Genomic DNA, 26,012 nt, shown 5'->3' on the forward strand with positions numbered 1-26,012 from the left:
CTGTTTATAAGTGATAAAGATTATCTGATACAATATGTTATCAATTAAGGTCTTACACTTTGGAAGAAGGCCTTAAATCTGTTCTATAGATGCAAAATATCTGAATCAACTCTGTCAATAAATTAGGAACAAAGATTTTCCAAGTACTTTAATGCTATATACTTTGTGATCATAAAATATGAAAGAAAGGTCTTTTCATCCACTTACGAACTAGATTTTGCTCTTTAAGAATGCAGTGATACAGAGATATATTAGCATAGGCATAGCTATGCCATAGCTATAACATTTTAAACTATGGATTCCCTTAGATCTCCACTGTTCTAAGAAACTCTCTATTTACACACTTATAAAAATGGTATTAAAGGAGAATATTGTTTACTCACAATTTCAGAGGTAAGATTTGTTAGCTTCATTATCTGCTACGGGTGCAGCGTGATTTTGCTTGAGGTTGTAAGGGTAAAATGCATCACACTGTCTGACCAGCAGTCCAATTTTTTCCAGAAGGCAGTGCACAACGTCTGATTTCAAAGGCATTGGTTGAGTTGCATTGACTTCACAACTAGCAGCAAAACTACATCAATTTCCTCATCTCAGCCCTTGTGGTATCAATACTATATATACCCTTGTAATGGGGAACAGTAATCTATATGAAGAAGGCAGGAAAGAAAGATGGTTATGACTTAACTTGTGCTTAATGGGAAGCTGGCCATCATGCAACCTGGTGAAAACTGTACAGAGATGAACATCCATCATTTAAAGAATCAACCTTAAATGCTGTATCTGCAATGCTGTTTCTTGGGGGGAGGGGGGGGTTGGGGAGCATATGTTGGCAATTGAGATTACAAAATTGTAGTCTATCATGAAAGAAAATGTCCTTCTGGTCTGTATGGTTCATGTGTGTTGCAAATATTCACAGACAGAATGCTCGCTAAAAAGAAATCCCCAAATCTGCTGAAATATGTTGCATAGGGTAATACTCATCTGGAGAACAGATATCTCTCAAGCAAAATAGTCTGTCTTGGTCCTTGCAATGGCATTTTCAACTGGTTTGGATGACAGCCCCTGAACTGTTTCTTTGCTGAGTTCACCTCTCCATCAAATGCACGGAATCTTCCCATTATTATCTTGAACCATATACAAAGCATCCCCTATCTTTAGCTGTATACAAAAGGCTGTCATGCATTATCTTTTCTGCAGGACATACCAATGGTCCCTATCAGTTTCACTATAGCAGCAGGACCTGCTTGGAGAATCTCTTGTGTTGTCCAAAATCCCTACCTAGAGACCTTCTGTAACAATTAGCTAAAATGTATTGTTATTCAGCCTGCCACTTTGTCTCAAATAAGTTTGTTGTCTTAAATTAGCCCATTGTTTTATCAGCACTGAGAATAGCAAAGCTGATTTTGGACTGTATAGGAACTGATGACTAAGTATGCTGCATGTGCACAAAAACACAGCCCTGCTTACTGAGCTACATCAAGATTATATGTAAAGAACTAACCTGAATTTCACCTTCATGTAACAATTTAACTTGAATTTCATAGATCTCGCCACACACACTAAATCTTTTCTAACTTTTGGGTTTAGCCAGTCTCTGTGAAAGGCATATGAATAAGCCACTGAAAGCAAAAATGGAGCAAAGCACTGCAGCTAATGCTTACATAACCTGTGTTGTGTTGAAAACCCTCAAATTCATTTTCCTGTCCTGCTGGGCCAAGATGAAGCAGCACATATGGTAAGGAAAGCCTCTTGCTGTTGGGAGACCTCTGCATTCCCTTTGCACAGAGATGAACAATTTAGTGTCATCTTTGCTAATCTGGCACAAATCAAATGCAAGAGACAGAGCGTGAATGTGGATGAGTGAGAAGATGCAATTTGCTGTCTCATGTGGCTAAACGCTTCTTGTTATGTGTCAGGTTTAGAGCTGAGTAAACAGTGAAATATTTATGATTCTGTTCTGCAATTTGACTTGAGACTCAGGAAGCACTTCTCCCTGTTTTCTTATATTTCTGTTATATCTACAAAAGCTGTAGTTTGGCTTGGAGCATATGCATGGAGACTAAATGAGCTTTCAACCCCTCTTTGGTATACCTACTTTTTTGTAAATTTTGAGTTTTCATGGAAGTGCAGGAAGGCTATCAGTGCTATGGATAACAAAAGGAGATAACTGCAAAATATCTGCATTTTTCAAGCAAAATATATGCAAAACAACACCAAATGAGGAAAATCAAGTGGTTTGTATGTGATGTATGAGCAACAGAAAAATTACTTGTGAAGAGAAAGATTGTATAGCACCTCTTTCCTCAGCAATATCGTACAATATGATATGCTCATCATTTGAGGGCAAATGCCCACTGAAACATGCCTTGGACATATCCAAGGAGTGAAAGCCAGGAGCTGCCAGTCATCTGGGTGAGCAGCACTTGTAAAGGAAAATTGAGAATGGTGGCAGAAATAGCAAATAATTGGTAAGAAAATGGCAAGAAAAAGGATCTAAGAAATTTACTAATTTTACTAACGCTGTATCTGATTTCAATTTCACTCTCCTTTTTGCCTTTGGAAGGAAGGAACGTAGCTAATGTAGATTCTGGAGTTTATATTTACAGCCAAAAATAAACCTCATACAAAAATAAAATAAAAAAAAAAAGATGTTATTGGGGGGGTGGGAGGAGAGGCTATGGGGAAGGAAAGGAAATTATTTTTAATACCCTAAATATTCCCTTACTTACTGTCTCCTATTATATCCTTCATTCTGAAGTACTCTTAGCCTTCACCTGAATAGTCTCAGGGCATTAATAATTATTTCATTCAGTATTCCTGTTGGCAAAAATTAGGTCATCCAATCAGGACAGGCAGTGAAGGCAGGATACTGTGTCAGTGATGTAGGCATCTTGTCAGATAATAAAAATTTCAAAATGCTTTCAGAGATAAAGGCAAAAGAGGTTACAAGGTAGGACACACAGAAATAAAGTGACCTGAGCTAAGGGTTTATTCTAAAAGGCTCAGCAGGGAGACAGTGGTTAGGATCACTTAGGCTGTTAGAGGATTAATGTTGCTGGTAAATAGCAGGGCTTGCCTTTTCATGCTTGCTTTATCATGCACTATATATATTTTTTTTGTCTCTTAATGAAGTGCAATAGATGGAATATGATGGGTTTATTTGCTGTGTTACAGCAATAATACATTTTAGTTGTCATGGTCAATTCCATCCATGTTATGTCCATCCAAAATACTTCCTCATAGTATTATAACCTGGCACACAATTTACACAATCCACTACTGCATAAAAACAATGGTGTGCTAAATTTGACCAGACTGTTCCTACTCCAGGACAGATTATTTATACAGTCAGAAAGCCTAATAATCAATAAAATAAAAGCATACATCTTATTGCGCTGTTTATTCTGTTTGCTATTCATGCAGATTTGCAAAGCATGAAATAAACATCCCCTTCCATTCAGAATATTATTATTGTAGATGTATGCAATATAGGCTAGATTCACTAACCAGTAATAAAACAAGAGCAATGACAACTTAGTTCTCCAGTTTTGCAGGAATGGTAAAATCTATCAAGCTAACATAGGGATTGGTAAGGTTCTGCCAGACAGAATAAAGTATAGACAGTATATTCAGTTCTATTTCAAAAGAGCATAGAGTTTACTTAGAACCAGCCCTAGCCATCTTAATTCTACCACAAATTAAAACAAATAATAGTTTGGCATCTAATATCAGCCAACTTTTATGTAGAAGTGGAGATCCTACATGAATAGCTAAAGAAGAGAGGAACAAGATGTAATGTAAACTATACCTTATAGAATGTTGTAAGATATAATCCCTCCATTGCAGAATGAATGTCTGAATATTCTAACATAGGAAAATCTTCAGTTAGAGACTGTTACTTCTTGGAGTCTCTGGTCAAAAAGCTAGAAGAAGCATTTTTGATGAACTGTTTGATTTTAATCATATGTGGTCTTCAAGAGTACTTTATTTAATATTTAGGTACATTTCAGTGAATTAAATACATTACAGATGGAAGTCATTGTCATTTGTCATTTTTACTGTTAATAATAACATTCTTAGGCCATGTCTACAAAGACTTACCAACAAAGCTAAGAGAATGGAAACCAAAAAAAAACTCCGCATCACATGCTGAAGCTGACTAATATAGTTGCATTGGCAAAACCTCAATGTGTGGTTATGCCAATGGAGGAAAGCTAATGTTAGTTTTGCATCTGTCATTCAAGGAGATGATGTAACTGTGTTGGCACAAAAGGATCTCTTCTTGACATACACCAAGGGGCTTTGACAGCATGGCCCCAGCAGATTGGCTAATGGCAGAGGCTTTTTAGTTTAGATAAGCATTAAATTTTGCATGGAAAACTGGGTGATCTGGCAAGATAAAACATTTAATTTGGAATAGCCCAATGAAACAGTTAAGGGAATTAACAGAGTTATCTCTTTTGTCTGGCCACCTTTTTGCATGCTACAGACTGTGGTCCAGCACATTGAATCATGTTCACGGGAAGGGAAGTGAATATATAATCTCATTAGTTTAAAAATCCAAGGAAAGTTAGTCCCTTTATTAAGATGCATTGGAACCATCACTAACAAATCTAGTGATGGTTCTTTTTTTTTTTTTTTTTTTTTATTAATGACAGAAATCAGTTTTTATTAACTAGTAATTGTGTGGTCATGTTTCTTTTGGCATACAACTGCTCTCTGTTATTTTTTTACAGAATTGCAGGTATTAATTGCAGCTTAAAAGTAGAAAAAGGAAAAAGAAAGGTCTTTTTAAATCTATTTTTATGAAAGGGAAGGAAAACTACCTTTTAGTTCTTTCACTTAATTGAATTGGTTTTCCTCCAGAGATGGAATGTCCTATTTAATCATTACAGCAGATGTGCAACAACAATCTGAATAGAGGGGAATGCAAACCAAAGGGATTTTCTGTTTAAAACATTGGCAACATCTTAAAAATACGCAATCTGTTGAACTCTGGGTTGGCTTTGAGCACTGGAAACACAGTTCTAAATAAAAAGCTTTACTTTATATTAATAACATTTATGAAATTCCTTAAGGAACAGAACCTCTTAATTTGTATTAAAGTAGTCAAGTAAAATATACCGTATAAAATACAGACTATTAATTGAGCTGACCTGAATGCCTTGTACTTCACACCGGTTTAATCATGTTTTATCATTTCACTTTGAATAATAATTTCTTACTGATATTTAGGTAATTTAATACCCATAATGTGCAAATTGGAGCACACTGAAACAAATTAAAGCAAATTAAAATATGGTCCCTGTCTCAGCCTTCTTTATTTAGTTCAAGACAGAACAACGAAGGTCAAGATGTCAAGAGTATACCACAGAGACAAAGGAACAAAAATATTAATAAAATCATTAGATAGTTCAGTAATATTTCTCAATTTTTATTACATGTAATTCAGCAGCACTTTGTTATTTTTACTACTATTATAGGACTTGTGATGTAACACCTCCTAATTGTCACTACTAATATGTAGTGGTGCATCCTTTTCTTCCCCTATTTTCCTGTAAGTAACTTGATAGTACTCAATTCTAAAATCAACTTCAAAAGCTGAAAAATATTTAGTACTTCTGAGCACATAAAGGAGAAAAAGGTTACTGGGAAAAATCAACATGCTTGACCGACCTGATGATTGCCTTCTTTGGTGAGACATCAGGGTTTGTGGATGAGGGGAGAACTAGGACCATCATTTAGCAGGCTTTTAGCACTGGATTTTGCTGGATTTTGGCACTGTGTCCCACAATTTGGGTATCTTGGTACTCAAGTTATGATATAGTCTGGGTCTGTGTACAATCAAATAGGTAAGAGTCAGTTTGGATAATGGGGCTCAGAGGGTCATAGATATAGGTCATACTCTACCTAGAAGCCAGTAGAGCAGATAGACAAAGAAGAAATTTCAAGCTTACCCAAATTCTCACATAAAAACTGTTTGTGTCAGGTCTTTTGCCATAAATATGTGGTTACAGTCTGTAGGTCTGTAGGTTACAAAGAAACTTCAAAGGCAAATTAGGAATTTGGGGAATAGTTAGCTAAGCCACATTAAAACTACTTTGTGGTTTTCTTGCTGAATCCTGGTGTAAATAAACACCTTTGTAATCAAATTGATGTAATTGTCCTGGAGGACAGAGAAAGATTATGATATGATACCTATCCAGATACATGGACCCCTGGCAAGATATTTTCTGCCCATGTTTTGAGATTGCAACTTTCCCATTCAATCTCTCACCCAGGAAGGCTTACATACAAAGTAAATACAGCCATGCACTTCAGATGGGAGCTGAAGGACTCTTAACATGTACCAGTTCAGGTGATGAAGCATCAAGACTCCATGCCTTCATGTGTAAAATAAGCATACATGCATCTAAAAGAAATGAGGCAATTTGTGTCACAGTAGATATGGCTGGATTGAACCATGTAGAAGAATGGCAGGATTGGGCTTGACAAAAGTATGGTTAGCCTAAAATTATATAACTGATGCTGTGCTTTGTCACATGACAGGCTGATGTACATGCGTATGGGATCATAAAGCAGCCTTACCTGTGTCTGAAGGAACAATCGCCAAGTATCAGTTGGCACTAGTCCTGTGGCACTAATCAGGTACCTTGGTGCAGAACTTTATTCAGGTTAAGAATATGCCTCTGCCTCTCTTTCCATGTATGACACTTTTTTGAGAGATGCAACTGTTTGCTGGGAGTAAAGATCTGCTGTATCTGGTAAGTGGAGTTATTGAGCAAGAAGTTACCAGAATTGTAATGAAACTGTCAAAACATGGGTCATAGGGAGGTAAAAGACAAAGCTAAAGTCATGCCACTATGCAAGGCTATGCTATTGAGGTAATTCAGTGTGAGAAATAAAGATGTTTGCCCTAATATACCTTTTCTTCCCCTGGTAAATCTGCACCTGGACAGACTTGTGAAATAGCAATGAGTTTTTACCATTTCTGCTGTCTAGGAAGAACATAGTGAGTCCATAATAGCAATGCTTATAGAAACCAGAAGAGCTTTTGCCTAGCCAAAAAGAGGCAGTAGTTCCCTTTCTCTTCTGACTTGGCGTACTCAGGTGGCTTGAGATGACAGGTGCACAGACACTGAGGGAAAAGAGCTGAGATTCTGTATCTATGCATTAATCTGAGCTCAGAGAAAGGCTGCCAAAGTGAAATTCAGAGCATGCAAAGGCAGTTAACTAGAAACCAATAAAAACGTTGATAACCAGCAAAATTACTCTGTCTGGCTTTATACACCAATGATGTGCCATCACAGAGAGGCTTGAAATATCTCTAAGCAAAGTTCTGCTTGCTAAATTCCTTGTGGTCTCATAGTTTCTACCAGAACAGTGTCTTCTGTTATTTGGAATATTTTTCACAATCCTTATGTAAAACTAGGTAATAAAGTATGTGGAGCAGGGACAGCTGTTCTGTATTCTATGTGCACTTCCTAATATAGATTTTTTATTTTGTTACTGTTCATATTAGACTTTTGCTTAAGATGACAATTTTCCATATGCACCAGATTATTTTGTTCATGGTTTGTGGGTCACCAGCATTTTGGCAATAGTGTGGGTTATATTTGCATGTGAAAAATACAAAGGCAAATGTATGTTAAAGTCTCCTCTCTGTATTCCTATTGTCTCCAACTGTTTATAAGCAAACTGCTTTTAGGGTGTTTCTTCTCTCCCTGTTTCTGCTCTGTCCTTAAACTTCTCCAGGTTCTTGTCTCTATCCATGAAAATCTCTGTTCTCTGCTTCTGTTTTGGGTAATCTAGATTATGAGTTTTGGCCTAGACTATAAAGCAGTAAAGGCTTCAAAAGCCTTATTTGAGAAGACTTGTTTTGAAAAGTCCTTATTTGAAAGTCCTTTTGGAGCTGACTTTGAAAGAGCTGTGTGTTAGATGCAGCACACAATGTATCGTGTAGCATGCAGTATACTCCCTGCACTGGAGCTAGGAACCCGGAGCCTGGTTCTAAAATCCTGTTCAGGTTAGCAGCGGTTTTATCCTGCTCCAGAGCTATGTAGGGAATTCACAATGACCTTCTGAATGAATTATGGACAAAAAAAATAAAGTCACTGACACCAAGGCAAGTAAATACTCAAGTGAAACATTTAGATATTAGTAGTCACAGAGAGGAAATACTTTTATAATGTATATAATTTTAAGTTGAGTTTTGACGACTTATACTACAGTTTAGTTAATTTCTTTTTCTAAAAGATCAGAGAGAAAATTAATGAAAAAAATATTTTTCATTAGTGTGTATGTTTTGGCCAATTCACCACTTGGAGCAATTCAGTATAAATTCATAGAAGTGAAGCAAGCAACTTTCAGTGATTTATCCTGCTGTCATTGAACTTACTGTGACTTAAGGAATGGACTAAGCAAACATTTCTAGATCAGGCTAATATTTGAGTAAAACCATTGTAATAATTCTGTTCACAAGTTGCAATTGAAGTACATGCTAAGGGATGAAGGGACTTGTTTGATTGTTTGTATTTCTTTCTGTCATTCCATTTTAGCTGCTTCCTTACTTATTACATTGTTCCCATTAGTATAACGTATTGGTTGTGTTTGCACAGCTTTACCTGGTAAAGGCTGCTCTGCAGTTGTATGGCCATTGGGTAACCAGCTGTTACTTATTTAAGCCTCCATCATTTTGCATGACAGAGTAACTTAATTATGCCCTGCTTGAAGATGCTAAATAAAATTATCTTCTGAACAAGTGTGCTTCACTTAATATTTGTCTTTATTAGGTGCTTGAACTCTGACACTTAAACCATATGCGCTAATAAAGACATTTTAAAACTAGACCTAGTTGCAAGTTAATTATTAGAGAGTCCAATGTTGTTTTACAGTATTTATAGAGCACAGTTACCTCTCTAGCTCAAGTATAATGCATATTTGAAAGATTTCAGAAAACAGAAACTAAAATGCAGTTAATATCTTGATAAACCAGTAATTGAGGTTAATCTTTTGCTATGTTTTGTGAATATAAGCAATAGACATTCAGTCAGTATTGGTCATTTTAAAAAGCCAGGATTATAATACTCTATACGTGTCAAATCTAAACAAGAAAAAGATTGCTTTCTATTCAGCAATATATTCTAGTTATAAGAACTTGTCATTCAGCGACAATGGTCTCTCTGTGTTGTAGTATAGAATCATAGAATCATAGAATAGTTAGGGTTGGAAAGGACATTAAGATCATCTAGTTCCAACCCCCTTACCATGGGCAGGGACACCCTACACTAAACCATGCCACCCAAGGCCTCATCCAACCTGGCCTTGAACACTGCCAAGGATGGAGCACTCACAGCTTCCCTGGGCAACCCATTCCACTGCCTCACCACCCTCTCAGTAAAGAATTTCTTCCTTATATCCAACCTAAACTTCCCCTGTTTAAGTTTTAACCCATTACCCCTTGTCCTGTCACTACAGTCCCTGATGAATAGTCCCTCCCCAGCATCCCTGTAGGCCCCCTTCAGATACTGGAAGACTGCTATGAGGTCTCCATGTAGCCTTCTCTTGTCCAGGCTGAACAGCCTCAACTTTCTCAGCCTGTCTTCATACGGGAGGTGCTCCAGTCCCCTGATCATCCTCGTGGCCCTCCTCTGGACTTGTTCCAACAGTTCCATGTCCTTTTTATGTTGAGGACACCAGAACTGCACACAATACTCCAAGTGAGGTCTCATGAGAGCAGAGTAGAGGGGCAGGATCACCTCCTTCAACCTGCTGGTCATGCTCCTCTTGATGCAGCCCAGGATACGGTTGGCTTTCTGGGCTGTGAGCGCACACTGAAGCCAGCTCATGTTCATTTTCTGTTTTTATTTTAAACCTGGAGTATGAATTAAATATAAGCCATACTTTTTTTCTTTTTCCTGGTAACAACTTTCTTTCCTTAGTTCTCTATAACGCAGGTTGCTTTCATTACCTTCTGCATCACTAGACAATTATGCATATGGAAGTGACAATTTTGGGGCTTGCCAACTGGCTCCTTGAGTTTTAAGTGTTCCAAATGTCAGCTCCCATATGCCAGTCTACAGGAATTTATTTTGGATAGTTGTCCACCTGCCACATTTGCTAGTTGATTTAACCTTAGGGTGTATATAATCTTCATTCAGGGTAGATACCTGGAGACTGAAATAATAAAGAACAACCTATATAAAATAAATTTTGTTAGAAATTATAAAAGTTCAAAAATTAAAATACTCTCTAAATTGTGCTGCATCTTACCTAGATGAATCAATTTAAGTTGTGCAAATCAGAGTGCATTTGACCAAAGAGAATTTTAATTTTCTAAGTATTTGAAAGGAGTGTGAAAGTGATTCGAAGACTGAACTACAACTCTGGTAGAAAATCTTTGGAAATTTTATAATAAAAAATATTTTTTATTAAATAAAATTGGAAATAAGGTTGAAATTCCCCATTGTACAGAATACTCAGCTATTGGCCAATAATTTATATTTTTTTACTAGGAAAATGCTACAGGTTTGTGTTGACCTGTCAGTGTGGGCTTTGGGGGGTATATTTTGTCTTGTGTCCTGAGTTTGTGTTAGCTGTGATAACAATTGTCCAAAAGTCAGGGCAGTTAATGGATAGAGATAGACCGATTGTAGATGGGAACTCAAGTTTTTAAAAAGAGCAAATAAGCACACAGTGTTAGCAAATGTGTAAAAGTAAGCTCAGCTGGATACAAAGCTAAAGAAGAGGGAACACTGGCCATCAACATCATCCAACTTCTGCTGGTGAAAGACTTGAGATGCTTCCATTTCAACATAACCTCCCTTTCCTTCTGTTCTTGCAAAGAGCTGAATTTGTTGTCCTTAGGAAGTAGAGGAGCATGGACAGGGTGTGTTTCACTGGAGAAAAGGGGTTAATACTCAGATGTTCATGTATAAGAACTTTAGCTACATTAATGATATTTTCCTGTAATAATTAAATAATTTGAACAATAAAAGCTAATGTAATTGTAACTGGATTAATCATAATATTTGCTATAGTTTTGATTAGGCTGTTAAGATTTTAATTAGACTAACAATATCCTTTGCTTGGCATTTTGCCCATAAGAAGATCTGAAGTGTAACACAATATAACATAAAAATCCTCCTTCTGCATTATGTTGACATTTCAATTAATTTATAGCATAAGAATTTTTAAATAATCTCCTTCTTCTGGTTTTCCATGCAGCACAGACTTTCCTATACAGTTATTTAACACTGACTTTTTTTTTTTACTGGTGTTTGGAGATTTCTCTTCTTAATTTTACAAATTGTACCTACTTTCCACTTGAGCTTTTGGAGTTCATTACTTCTGAGCATCAGGACTGACATACAAATTACAGCGAACACAGAGACTGGCCTTTGGTCAACGGTTGCCTACTGTGGCTCTATTTATAGAAACATTGATGAGATGAATGGATCTCATGGCCCTTTAGAAACCGTAATATTGCAATAAATTGTGTGCTGTGGTATATGAAAGCTGCATGATAGTGTGATATTTAACCTAACTTATGAGAAGAAAAAAGAGTCAGATTGCCTACTGATGTTTTAAATTATTTTGAACGTTTGCAAGGCAGGGCCTAGCATTCTCCATGAGACGTATGTCCTGAGGATGGACCACAGTAAAGAAGCTGACTTTAGCTTTTTACTATTCTTAATAAAACATTGTAATGCGTTGCAGATGACTTAAAGCTGAACATTTATTTTTCTTTAAGAAAGTTGCTAATTTCCAATTAACAGAATATTTAATAATGTATCACTTCTTTCAGTATAAACTTCTCCATCCTGTGGTATAAACCAGCATAATTTCTGATGCCAATCTCCTTGTCCTATGATTTTATCTGTAAAACCACAGAGTAAGTCTATAGGGGTTATACATCAACAGAAAGTTTTTCAAATTCAGCAATTACAGAAGAGCTAAAGCATCTGAAATCTGTATAGTGAAACAACAACAATAAAAAAAAACCACACCCACACACACAAAAAATCCACCAACAAAGGAAGAGAAGGAAGAGGAAAGAACAAACCAGAGGAATTAAAACAGGCAAAAAGGCCAATTTTATGGTTAGAGGTGACATTTGCCATTGGAAATTGCAATTGTCATTAATGCCTATCATGTTGAGAAAGTACTATGTTGCTATGAATCATAGAATCATAGAATGGTTTGGGTTGAAAGGGAGATTTAAAGGTGATCTAGTCCAACCCCCCGTGTCATGGGCAGGGACATCTTTCACTAGACCAAGTTGCTCAAGTCCCCATCCCACCTGGCCTTGCCCAGAAAATCAGCATCCACAGCTTCTCTGGGCAACGTGTTTCAGTGTTTCACAACCCTCATAGTAAAACTCTTTCTTATATCCAATCTAAATTTACCCTCTTTCAGTTTAAAACTCTTGCCCCTTGACCTGTCACTACAGGCCGTTGTAAAAAGTCTCTCTCTGTCTCTCTTATAAGCCCCCTTTACACATTGAAAGGCTACAATAAGGCCTCCCCAAAGGTTTCTCTTCTCCAGGCTGAACAACCCCAACTCTCTCAGCCTTTCTTTATAGGAGAGGTGATCCTGCCCTCAGATAATTCTTGTGGCCTTCCTCTGGACTCACTCCAACTGATCCATGTTCCTTTTATGTTGGTGGCTCCAGAGCTGGAAGCAGGACTTGAGGTGGGGTCCCACCAGAGCAGAATATAAGGAGAATCACCTCCCTCAACCTGCTGGACATGCTTCTTTTTGTGCATTTCAGGATATTATTGGCTTTCTGGGATATGAATGCCCATTGCTGGCTCATACCCAAGTTTTCATCCAATGGAATCCAAAAGTCCTTCTCTGCAGGTCTTCTCAGTCAGTTCACGCCCTGGTCATGCTTTATCTAAAATATTAACTGTACAATGTCAAGAATATTCACAGTCTTGCTTGTTTGATAATATTAAAATATCTTAATCTGTCAGCAAGAGCAGTATGGGTATATTAACATTACATAGTAGGAATCATCCCAATGGGAATGGTTTGGGAGAGTGTGAGTTAGTCCAGGCCCAGGCATACTGACACCAGGACTGCTCTAACAGCTTAACAGTGCAGGCAGTAAAGGCAGAGTGCTCAGGCCTATACCATAGCATTGTTTCATTGTTTACTATATAGGCAAAGAGATAGTGTTTTATATTTATATTAGTTGTTTCCCAGGCCTAGAGATCATCTATTCCTCTTTTTATCTGATACACTCAATGGTATCCTCATACGCTATGTGTGACAAAGGAATCATGTCTTATTAGGAAATGAGATGAAGAAACACACACAATTGGACAACCATTGCAGGTCCAAGGAGAAGTTCCCAAATGATAGGACAGATTAGGAAAGCTTTGTGAAGTGAATATTTTCAAATTCACATTATCTGAGTTTCAGTTCTATTTGTTTGGGATACAGCTGTCCTCCTCTATCTCTGTGGTAAAATCAGGTATTGAGAATTCATTGGAACATGTTTGGATAAACTAAGGTGAGTTTTAGGCATGTGGTGAAATAACACTTTGGAGGGAAAACTAAGCAGTGCTATTTCCAGTGAGCAGTTGACAACTCAAGAGTTTTCTGTATCTACTTAACTTAGAAGAATAAATACAATGCTAAAAAAAACCCCTAGTAAATCCATTCCTTTCTTCGCATAAAATAATTTATGTGTAGAAGGGGAATACTTATAAACATCGTAGGAAAGTTCAAAATTAGACTTAAGTGGAATAGCTGAAGAGTGATATAGTTACCATAATTCATTTTCTGAAGTGCAGGTACATACACATTCCACCGAGGCTACAAGCTTTTAATGCTTCTCTTGCATCCAAACATTAATGAAAATTCATACTTTCTAAAGCTGGCACACATTTAACTTGAAATCAGTTATTATATCTTTCCTTTTTCTTAAAATTTTTGAAAGCAACTGAAAAAGTGCAGATAAAAATAAAGAGGATTCGTTTTCTCAATTTTCTCTGCAATGCACAGAATTACAGACTACATTTACTGCTTTAAATAATAACATAACACATATTGTACTTTCATGTTTGTGAGAAGGCTTTGACTTTCTCTCAAAGCTTCATTTTAATTGGTAGTTTGGTAAAGAATGTTTTTAAAAGGTTAAAAAATATATATGTTAAGTAGTTTCCCATGTTTTCTACCTGAGCAAGTGCTCGAAGAACTTACTCCACAAAGTTTATCTTATACCTAGCAAGTTATCTTGCTATATGAGGAAAACAAGGACAGACTTACACCTGTAGTCTTTTTCTTCAAGTAAAAGATGAATTTTCTTCCCACAGGTCTAGACAGAAAAGTATATTGTACACTGAAAGCAATAAAAATCTGTAGGTACTAACTTTTGGGGAAGAAGGCTCTGAAGAGAAACATGGATCTTTATGTTAGCTATTGGCACCTTGCCAGCATTGTTACCTCCCTGTTCACACTCTCCTGGTTTCAAATACATTTGCCTGCAACCAGGCTTTTCCATGATGATTTTTAGTGTGGAATCCATTGCATGGTGCTTCTTTCATAGCCACAGTGAACACAACCGTGAAATGTGTTGTCGTCCAGTCAACTCTTTGTCTTATATCGTTAAATATCCACTTCTCTTTGGAATTAAAGTAGCTGAGTTGGATCTACACTAGGCACCCCAAAAGCTTGAGATGTAACAAGACTCCCCTCTGTGGTTTAGCACTTCACTACCTGCTGGACTTGTTAATCTTCCGTGTTACAGCTACTAGAGGCTAGAGAACTTGCACAAAAGTGGAAAATTTAGATTCAATTAACTCAAGAAATAACAATACCCATATCTCCCACCTTTCCAGGACATACTCCTAAAACCAGATTAGGGAACAGGATGGCTGAGAGGTACCCTCCTTTTGACCTATTTCTTCTTAAAAAAGAAAAATAAACAGAATGAGGAAACCAGCAGTTCTGTGGAGAGCCTGAATATAATCTTCAGTATGAAAGCAGAGGAGGGCTTAAACCAAGGAAGTAATCTGGGCAAAAGTTATGACATTACCACTATTTTTTTTTCTCTCTACTGAAAGTGGTTGCTTTGTGTTGAACTCAATGCACGCTGTGTGCATGACATTGCCTCTGCAAGCACAAAACTGACGGAACTCTACTGGGGACCTGGGGGCTATTTTAATTCTGAGCAGTGAAGCCTAGCTGAGAGGTAGTCATTCAGCTACCTGCACTGGGACAATTTGGTGTACACACCTGCTTTGATGCTTTTCAGGCTGCCAAGGAGGCAATTCAGTTTCAGGTGCTTCCAAACTGAAGAATTGATCAGAGTATCGCTGTTTTTCTAAAATATCATTTTTTGGTGCCCCAATATTTCCTATTTTAGATTTCAACTTTCAAAGTAAAAAAAGATGCATAGTCCTAGAACCAATGGTAGAAAGTAGAGAAAGAAGTTCTATATCAGTTCTAATGTGGGGTTGGGGTAAGAGATGGAGAAAGGGAGATATTTAGGCCTCAAGTTTTTCCCATATTATAAAGATATCTTTTTTTCTTGTGTTACCATGATTTTAGTTTCCTGTCATATCTTCTGACTGTCAAGAACAAGGAGAACAGATATAGTAATCTTTGTTGCATCTGTGGAAGGCATTACTGGACAAAAAGTTTGTAGTTCAAAAGGGATTTTAGAGTTAAGAGTGCTGAAATTCATTTCTGTGTAGCTATGAATCATTGTGAGAAAGGGACCTTTATTCTCCTACAACTCAGAGTGAGCTACCACTCTGAGACACATGAAAACTTATTCAGACCTCATATCTTATTAAACTGAACTACTTTTGTTACTCCTTGATTTTTAGAGCAGCTAATTCTGTAAAAGTTACAGGTAGTTATGTTCCTAGTGTAATAAAAGTACCCAGAATGCACAGCCGTAAAACATCATTGTCCTCTCCTCTAGTACAAAACAAGGTAACAGTCAGACAAATGTCAAACCAAGTGTGCAACATCCTGTTTGCTAGACTCCTGCTTCATCAAGCTGCACGAATGGGGATTCCAAAGATGGTAAAAATTAGACTCAGGGCATATTTCTGTCTTATACACAGACTCTCAGCCTACAAATGACCATTTAAAAAAGTAGGCCTGTTGCAATAGTATAAGCTGTAATGGTTTTAAACAAAAAGACATGAAGTTCAGACTAGATATAAGGAAGAAGTTTTTTATGATGAGGGTGGTGAAACACTGAAGCAGGTTGCCCAGAGAGTTGATAGATGCCCCATTTCTGGAAACATTCAAGATCAGGCTGGATGGGGCTCTGGGCAACCTGATCTAGTTGAAGATGTCCCTGCTCACTGCAGGCGAGTTGGACTAGATGAGCTTTAAAAGTCTCTTCCAACCCCAAATATTCTATAATTCTAACAGAAAAAAGAATCAGACCCAGACTGTCATTGACAACTATTTTCCAGCTGAGTATGCCATTGCATTAGTGTATGGAGACAGACTGATGTGCACACCATACACAACGTGTATATATATGTTCAACGCCTTCCTTTAAAGTCTAGCAAGTTTCTTGAAGTCCTGCTTTCTCATTATCCTAATTAAAGAGCAAGTAGTAAGGGCGATCCATGCAAAAGAGGATCCAAGAGGCCAGAGCTCTTTAAAATACTATATTTCACTGTTTGAGAATTATTCTATCAGAAATTTTCCAACCCACTCCAGTTTTCATGTTTCAGTAATTATAAGGGCTGGTTCAAAAAAACAACAACCATTAGAAATAAATCCCACTGCGTATGAACCATGATCTGCAATGTGAAACTATTTGTGTGCTGGTCATTTCAGTTACATCCACAGAAAATACATTAATATGATGATATAGCCCGGACAAAATGCCTGCACTAGGTGCATTGAAATCTATGGACTCTTACTATTTCAGTGAATGCATGATCAAATTTAGAGTCAATTCACTTATGAAGCTTACTTGAATGTAAACCCTTAGGCAGACATTTCTCTTTAGCATTTGTTAAAAGCTTGACACTGTGGGACTTTTTGTCTCAAGAAAGGTCACTGAGATCTACCATAATGTGTGCATTTGTTGGTAATATGACTAGTACTATTACATGAATGTATGCATTTTACCCTATAACATCCTGGGGTTCTTTACCCTATTTTTTATTGTCTAACCCTTACACTGAACCGTGAGTAAAAAAGGAACATTATAGCTTGCGTATTTGATAAGGAATTTAAAAATACACATTTAAATGTCAGGCATTGTTACAGATTCTCCATGTGGGGCTTAGCTAGCCACTTAACTACCATGAGTTGGATTTTAAAAAATGATGAGGCTTCAAAACAAAGGATATTTTATGTTTAATGGAATTTTTCGTATGCAACACAGTTTGTTAAAGGTATTACTTGCATTGATTTCAGTTTTGAAAATCCCATTAGGAAAAATATGTCTCTTTAGGAACCAAATTCTTTTGCTTTTGGACACCACTTAATCTGACACTTAACCCTACAAGACACTGCTATGCCAGTTTAATTGGAGATCAGCCTATATGGTTCAGAGAGAAATGGATATGTTGCTGCTGATGTTTGCGTATGAATGTGAATCTACACAGAGGTCCTTTCACAGAAGTCTGAAAACACCTTCCTATTAATGTACCTGTGTGAGGTTTGCATTAGAAGTGTTCATGCACAATGTAGGTCAAGCTCTGCTTTCATACACACCGCTGTCATTTTGGAGATTGAACGGAACTGAATTATTTCACCGGTGTGAGAAAAGGCTGTATTGTGTATATTTCCTGATGTATTATCTTGATGTATTATTGAAACGAAAGAAGGTGTTGCTCCTAGTACTTTCCTCAGCACAATAGGAAGACAATCCTGATTGTCTTTTCAGTCTGGTGTTGTCCCTGAAAGCAGGTTCAGCTTATTAAAAATTTTGAAGCACTGTCAATCTTTTCTTAAAGAGTATATTGTGCTATCCCTCATTTTATGGTAATATCTGCAGTTTTCTGTACAATTATACAGATACTTTCCAAGGTGGTTCAGAGTGAGAGTCCGTGCTTCCAAAATACATGTGTCCCATTTCTCACCTAACATTGTTTTAAGTGAGAGCACAGTTTATTTGTGATCTCTAAGGAGAAAGCATCTAATGGAAAAATGATGTAAATTGAAAAACACTAAAAAATGTCCAACATTAATGGTGACTGCACACCACTTTATTATATCTCTACTTTTCTGCCAAGGGCCAAGTTACCCAAAGGCACTTAATAAAATAGGTGATCTGAAGCTGACACTGCAGACAGATTTATTCTTTATCTCCAGGTTAATGTGATACTATTGTCCTGTGTTTGAAATCATGGCTGACGACAGTGTCAGTAAATACTCTGCAAAGGCAATGAGCAGGTTTTACTTTAGCATCCTTTTCAGTATAACGATGATTACTGAAATTTCCTACTTAGTTTAAGAAAACACACAGAACTGTAAAGTAAAATTGATGTCTCATAAAATATTTAATAAAATGTAATTTCCTAAGAAAAATAAATGCTGAGCAGAGAAACGGTTAGTATTTCTGATACACTATCTGAATGCTTCTTCAAACAGAAATTTCTCTGCTATTCTTATGGAGTGATCATTGTCATTTTCTTTTATGGGACTATGGAAGACCAGAGCAACTTTCTTTTTTAGGTGATCACAAAGAATAGACAGGATCACTCAGAAACATCCAATTTTTTCCTTTGTATTTATAGGAGACTGAGATTGTGATCTGATTTCATGGTTCCCTGATTTTCTGATTTCTTAGTTAGGACTTTGACATATTAATATGTTTACTATGTGCCAAAAGAGCATTGTGACTAGAATTCAACAGCAAGGTGGAAATGTTAAAACAATGACATACACACCCAAAACTCAATATTTAAGCTTCACTGTGGAGAAACTAATTTCTTTTTTTCCCCCTAACCTTGAAAGTCAAGGAGTATATCAAAGATTTCATTAGATTCTGCATTATGCATGCTGTCATTTGAGTCATGTTGCACACACTACTGAATCACCACGTGGCATATTGTTGTAGAGGCTTCTGTGTATTAAAGTAGACAATACAAGACTAATTCTACTGTCACTTCTCTTTTCCTGTAGAGACATATTGGTTTCTTTTCTGAAAATGTGGTTGCTACTGCATCTCGATTACTTTTATGACAATGAAATTTAATAAATATTATGTTTCTACCATCTGCTGTTAACCAACATGAAGCAGCCATACCTGTCTACAATTAAAGGCAACCTAAGTCAAGGGTCTTTCTGATGATGTGTGTACAGAAAAGGAAGAGTGCTATTGGTTCCTTTTCTACTTAGTATTTTTCAGCTAATTGCTTTGGTTTTCTTCTTATGTTAAATCAATATAACAATGATTTTTATGTTGTTGTTTCTTTCCTTCCCTAGATGTACATCCAGACAACAACACTTACTGTCTCCATGAGTTTAAGTGCTTCTGTGTCTCTGGGCATGCTCTATATGCCCAAGGTTTATATTATCATTTTTCATCCAGAGCAGAATGTTCAAAAACGGAAACGGAGCTTCAAGGCTGTAGTGACAGCTGCCACAATGCAAAGCAAACTGACCCAAAAAGGAAATGACAGACCAAATGGCGAGGTCAAAACTGAATTGTGTGAAAGTCTTGAAACCAACAGTAAGTCATCTGTAGACTTTCCCATGGTCAAGAGTGGCAGCACCTCATAATAGATGTACGTTCACAAGAATGCACTTCCTTTAAATAATAAACTTTATTCTTTTTGTTGCTTGTTCTGCATGAGTCCAGAGATGTGTCAGAATTCATGTACTGCAGAATGCAGGAATGCCTGGAGTTGTTTCAAACAAATTATTTTTCACAGGAGGCTAGTAAAAAGGAAAAACAAAAAAGCACAAGCTGATTTTGGAAAGCCACATATTTTTAAAATTGTCTGGTTTAGCTATTGCTAATTTGATGTGTTGTGCATTGCTGTACCAGTTGTAGTATATCCTCACAGTTCATGAGGTGTATTTATGGTCATCACTGTATATTCAAAACTCAAAGGCTTTTGAAAAAAAGTATAATGAAAACAGCTAACATTGGTTTTATTTTGCAGTTAGATATGGAAGTGAAAATGATGCTTTTTACACTTTCACTTTGTATTTGTTGACTTGTTAATTTATCACAACTCAGGAGTACTAAAGCTTCCCAGAATAACATCCAGGTTTTTATTGTAGTCTTACTCATCTTGGTAGAAAATTGTGATAATTCATATACAGTTTAACATTACATGTTCTGATATGTCATGGGTTAATAATGGAAAAAAGGTCTTTCCTGTCTCAGAAAAGTTCTTGAATATTGCCACATCTCTAAATTGCTCTGGTATAGAAGAGGTTATATCTTCCATTTCACCACATGACATATAGTCTTATAAACTGGACTTCACATTAATAATCAATATGAGTACAGCCAGTAGCTTTGCCCCTAGAGCTTAGTAGTAACGGAAGAAATCATTGCTACTCCAATATTGGAGTAATAAAGGTTTCTATTTAAGAGTTAGAGGTCACATGGGAATAGACAGCAGCTGTTACAGTTAAAGACTATTTTCTCAGTCATTTTACTGCAAATGGGGGGGGGCGTAATTTTTATTTCTTTTTGATGCTGTTGACATGAGATTGAATAGTATCATTTTGCTTAAGCACATTGAGACAAGTCAGTACCAAGTTTGCAGAAAAATATTGTTCTTATTTCAAGAAAATGTAGAGCCCTGCTGAATTCAATCAGAGTTTGCCTGATTGAAGACTATATAAAAATAGTCCATAAGTTTGCCATATTATATTATGAATGGAGGATACTGAGTACAAACCAATTCACTTGAAAAATCTTTCAAAATATGTAAATCTGCTACACTGAGCTATGGGCTTATACAGCTTCAGATTATGACACATGGCAAAGGAAAACTAAAAGATAAAGGCAATGAAATTATTGTGGATCAAACAATAGTGTGCAAGTATTAATAACTAAATCCTCAAATCTTCAGAAAGACGATTTCTTTCAAAAGAAAATTCAGAAGGGAAGGAGAGGTGGATTTTGCTGAGTTTGCTAAATTATAACTTACGAGGAAAGTTCAAAGGAGGGATTCCTCAGTAGAGTGAGAAAGAGTGTTAATAAGAAAGTCTTGGGTATCTGATGTTTATCTGCTATACCTAATTAAGAAATGCTGTGTCTGGTATTCCTTAAAGTATGATTATACATAATTCATGGAAACAGCTGCTATTGGAATCAAGTCTGCTTCACCAGTAGTGTGATGTATGCAGGGTAATGCTTATTTACTGTTCTCTAAACCTGATTTTAACAGTAGCACATCTATATAATTCTGAGCTCACTAGGAGTATATCCTGACTAGGCTTTGATACAGGCATCATAATGATTCATAGGCAAAAACCAGAGTCAAGTCATTTGCACTACAGAGAGCTATCCCTATATAATTGAGCTTTTGGCCTCAAGATGGGTTTCTCTCTTCCCCAGAATTGTTCTGTATCATTTGGATTCGATCAGGTTACCTCTCTTCTGCCAAAATAGTTATTGTCAAAACTTTTGGAGGTTCATGTGAATTGTCAGTGCACAAAGTTCTTTTTACTAGGTTACTAGCAACAACCTCTCGACATTGCAAAATTTCTTATTGTGCTGAATCTATGTGGAGTTGATCTTTCTTTTCAGTGATAGTATGTGAAGTATATGAAGTATATGAAGTATATGAATGAATAATGATTGCAAAAATCAGATTATTCCTAGTATACCAGAAGGGAGTATGAAGTGTTTCCCACCATTTTCCAAGCACAAATACTGGTAGTGATAATAGCGCTCATAACTAGGTAAGAAATAAGATGAGACAGTTCATCAAGGTAATTCCTTTTGTTTCCCATCCAGGTACAACTCAGTTATGTCTTATTTGTCCTGTTCCATGTAACAGACTTTATTACATGTTGTCCCCCACATGAATATAGTCAAGTTTTTGTTTGTTTTTTTTTTTTTTCATGGAAATGAGTTCATATTCAGTGGAAAACAAATCATACGTGGGAAACAGGATGAAAAAAATATCCAGATGCAATTACAGAAGGCATAACAATGACAAATGTTTCAAATGCATATAGGTCAGATCACAATAATCTTTCTAAATTGCTTTAGATGCTCTTTTATTTTTACTCTTTTTCTTTTTGTCTTATTCCAAAAGCCATGTAGTAACTGGAGCTAGAAAAGAGTGTTCATTCCCAGAAATATTATGAGCCAAGTCTGTTCCTTTTTCTGGCCATCTATGCTAGCCAAATGTGGTTCATGTTATTACTATGAAATGTTAACAGTCTTAAAGAACAGGATACCAGCTGCTGAAGCTTTCAGATCCCCGAACAGGAATTGTAGTCTTATTACAGTGAACTATAAATACACTTGCAATATTTAACAAGTCAAAAACATTGTTTGGAGGTAAGATTAGGTTTAATGCATTTCGAACTACTATCTACTCTAGCTTCCTGTGCTGTCATTTTTTAAAATAACAACACTCAGACCTCAATAGGATAATTTTTGTTTCTTGACCAATCCTAAATTAATTCTGTCAAAACTATCAAGTCTCAGATATATTATGACGTTACAGCACATTAACAAGTTACTCTAAACCAGCTGAGGTGTAATAACTACTTATTTTTGCATTTTGAGCTTCTTGCAAATGTCCTCACATAACTCATGTTACTGAATTGTGCATGTGCATCTACAAGGATGCTGGGGAGGGACTATTCATCGGGGACTGTAGTGACAGGACAAGGGGTAACGGGTTCAAACTTAAATAGGGGAAGTTTAGATTGGATATAAGGAAGAAATTCTTTACTGAGAGGGTGGTGAGGCACTGGAATGGGTTGCCCAGGGAGGTTGTGAATGCTCCATCCTTGGCGGTGTTTAAGGCCAGGTTGGATGAGGCCTTGGGTGACATGGTTTAGTGTGAGGTGTCCCTGCCCATGGCAGGGGGGTTGGAACTAGATGATCTTAATGTCCTTTCCAACCCTAACTATTCTATGATTCTATCATTCTATGTTACATCTCTATGGGCTAAAAACGTACACATGCAAAGTTATCATAGAACTCAGCTGATACAGGGTAATGTGCTAAGCAAGCTTAACCTGATCATGTATCTGAGCCTATTTTCTGAGCGAGTGCTAAAAATAAGCTTTGCTCCTTCTGTTTGCAGATGTGCATTTATTTGTTATTTCTTAGCTGGGAACTAAATCCATTATGCTTTAAGGAACATGATGCCATTTCAGCAGTCCTGCATTAATTTCAGAAGGAACCTAACTGGCCAAAGGAAAAATAGAATCCTCTCAGAAATCCAGCTGTGGGAGCATGGGAAAGTTCAGACAGGAGCAGTACATCCCATGTGAAAGATGTGAAATATGTAAATGAGGCTATATTTGCCTCAAGTGTCCCAGTATATGCAAATAAAACAGTTTCACGTTGGTGCTCCAATACTATAATAGATTATGTGAAAGACTTAATGTGCCAAAAGCAATCTTTTTGTGAATCAGCTCTTCCAGACACAAAGTACTGGCAATACCAGCGCAAGTGGATGTAAAAAATATTATTCATTTTAATATGTACATTCCTCAGTAATAAATATTCTAGTGATATATAAATTGTAATGGTCTGGCCATGTTGTGTCCTACGAAATGTCAAATGCAATATTAGAATCAAATTGCTCAGTAACAAAAAGAAAACATTTAGAGAAACCAAGCAGCAAACTTATTTATACTACCTAGTATTATTTTGCAGCAATTTTAGCAATCTTTTATTTAGTTTAGTCTTTGATGTAGGAGGGAGAAACTGTCATTTCTTGATTTCTGTAGTCTGTTCTTCCCAAATCATTGGATTGTCTGGCTGAATTTAGGAGTTAGCATGAAGAATCCTTTTCCTGCTTATCTATCTCAGCTGTTCCCACCAGATTCTATACAGAAAAAGGAAATGAAAGGAAGGAAAGAAGGTATTGGAATAGAATTAAGATCTTTGAATCTATAGACCAGATAACTTTTGTCCCATCACATTTTTCCATCCTGCCAGCTGCAGTCTAAACTGCCATAAGCAGAACATATCTGTAGCAGACAGGCTATAAGACATAGTTGGGAAGCCAAATTCCTCTTTATGCAGTGTGATATAGACCTTATTATAGAGACAAAAATGTGACTCGGCCCCCAGCAGTCTGGTTTTCCATGTACCCAAATGGTTCAAAATTAGAGAGTTGTCTGTGAAACCTAATGTCACCACTTCCCTCTTCTCACCACTACATTAACAAAACAACGGAAACCTGGACCATATTTTTTAGAGCAAAAGGATAAGATATAAAGGCTAGAAGCTGACACAAAATTTCATGCAAGATTCACAGTTAGTCACTTTTACAATAGTAAAGGTGTTTAACTTTCTCAACACATTGCCTCGTTCTGAACAGGGGTATCAGCTTTGTTCAAAGGAAAATGTGATCAACTGATCATCAGAATAAGGAGACCATATCATGGCAGCTCTAAAATGCAGCCCAGGCTTTCATAAGCATTTCTTCTGGTTCACTTATGCTTTGTGTCTGAATGATCTCCAAAGAATGTGTGCTGTAGCACTAGCTATGAGAAGTGTTTCCCTGTTAGGCTTTGCTCCTTTCAAAGAGGATAAGCCTCCTTCTTGAATGGACACCGCTCTACTAGCTGCAAAGCTTTCTTTGCCCAGTAGAAGAAACAGAAAAATCCAAGCTTTAAATTGAAAAATATCTATAGAGAAATCAGCTAAAATAATACCAGACAAATAGTTATCTTTAAGATAAGTTATCTTCAAGAACACAGAACCTGAGATCCAATTTACTCACTACATATACGCTTGAACTTTCTTACCTTATTCCATGAACATGAGCCATATTATTAGGAAATGTAGTGGGATGCTGTCTGAGTTCAAATGCTAAATATGAGTGGATTTTTTTCCTTCTCTCTTGATTCTAAAAATCCTGAACTCTGTTTTTTTTGTTGTTTGTTTTTGTTTTTTTTGATTTACAGCCTCTTCTACCAAGACCACTTATGTCAGTTACAGCAATCAGGCAAACTGAGCAGGGATGAAATTCACTGGAAGACCTGCAGGATGGGATCTTGCAAACATAGACTTAACCACCACCAGAATTCAGTCTTGGAAATATCAGTAGACTACATTGAAATCAATAGTCAGTCTCCTAAAGGCCAAGGATTAAACAAGAGGCAAAAGGCAAAAAGAGACAGGGGAAGGAAAGTCCAGTTTTGTAACAGAGACAGTGTCAAGCTTCTGAACTGTTCACTCACAAAAGGAAGCAAATCACAAAAGGAAAACAAATGTTAGCTTTGAAAATGAAAAAAATGCTGTTGAAATAAATCATATCTGATGTTATATTTGTAAGTACTTTTTTGTGATTGTGACAATTTCCTTTCCTGTCCTACATTGTTCAACTCGTAAAAGAAGATGAGTTTGTTTCTTGTGACGGCTGACTGAATTAAGTCCTGGGTTATGCTAAAATAAATGCAATCGTCAGCGCATGCTAATTTTTATACAAAATAATTTATTTATAATAATAAAGGAATGTTTTGCAAATGTTGAGACTTGTTTTGTTGCAGTTTTAAAGGAAAAAAGTCCTTACACTGTTGTCTATTGTTTGTTTAGAATGTGCAGTAAAGGTGGGTGTTCAAATAAAATAATAATCATGGCATCATAAGAATGCAGTGTAAACTCTAAGCATGTGTGTGTGTGTGTATGTGTGCACATGTGCGTGTATGTACGTGCATGCCTGCATGCATGTGTGTGTGTGTACTCTGCAGTGTGTGAATTTGTTCAAAGCTTTGTGAATATTTTTTCAAATGGAAGGATCTTTTTCTCCCTTTTCACCCTCAAAGTAAGCACATTTTATATGTTTGTAAAGTGAAGGAGTCCTGATGGTAATTATTTTGTATGATTGTACTATATTTTTCAACCTCCACTT

General features: G+C 36.7%; 1 protein-coding gene across 1 annotated transcript in view; it reads left to right on the forward strand.

Moving 5' to 3' along the window:
* The window catches only part of GRM8 (glutamate metabotropic receptor 8), a gene marked incomplete at its 5' end in the record, with an annotated part of 348,265 nt that extends 323,050 nt beyond the window's left edge, over window positions 1-25,215 (forward strand). The window contains 2 exons of the mRNA XM_080626508.1: window positions 19,423-19,669; window positions 25,066-25,215. Of these exons, the coding sequence (XP_080482634.1) occupies window positions 19,423-19,669; window positions 25,066-25,115 (297 nt within the window). The 3' untranslated portion in view covers window positions 25,116-25,215. The remainder of the gene's footprint in view (window positions 1-19,422; window positions 19,670-25,065) is intronic.
* Between the last annotated feature and the right edge of the window lie 797 nt (window positions 25,216-26,012).

Source organism: Psittacula echo, assembly GCF_963264785.1.
Source record: "Psittacula echo genome assembly, chromosome: 1".
Lineage (NCBI taxonomy): Eukaryota > Metazoa > Chordata > Aves > Psittaciformes > Psittacidae > Psittacula > Psittacula echo.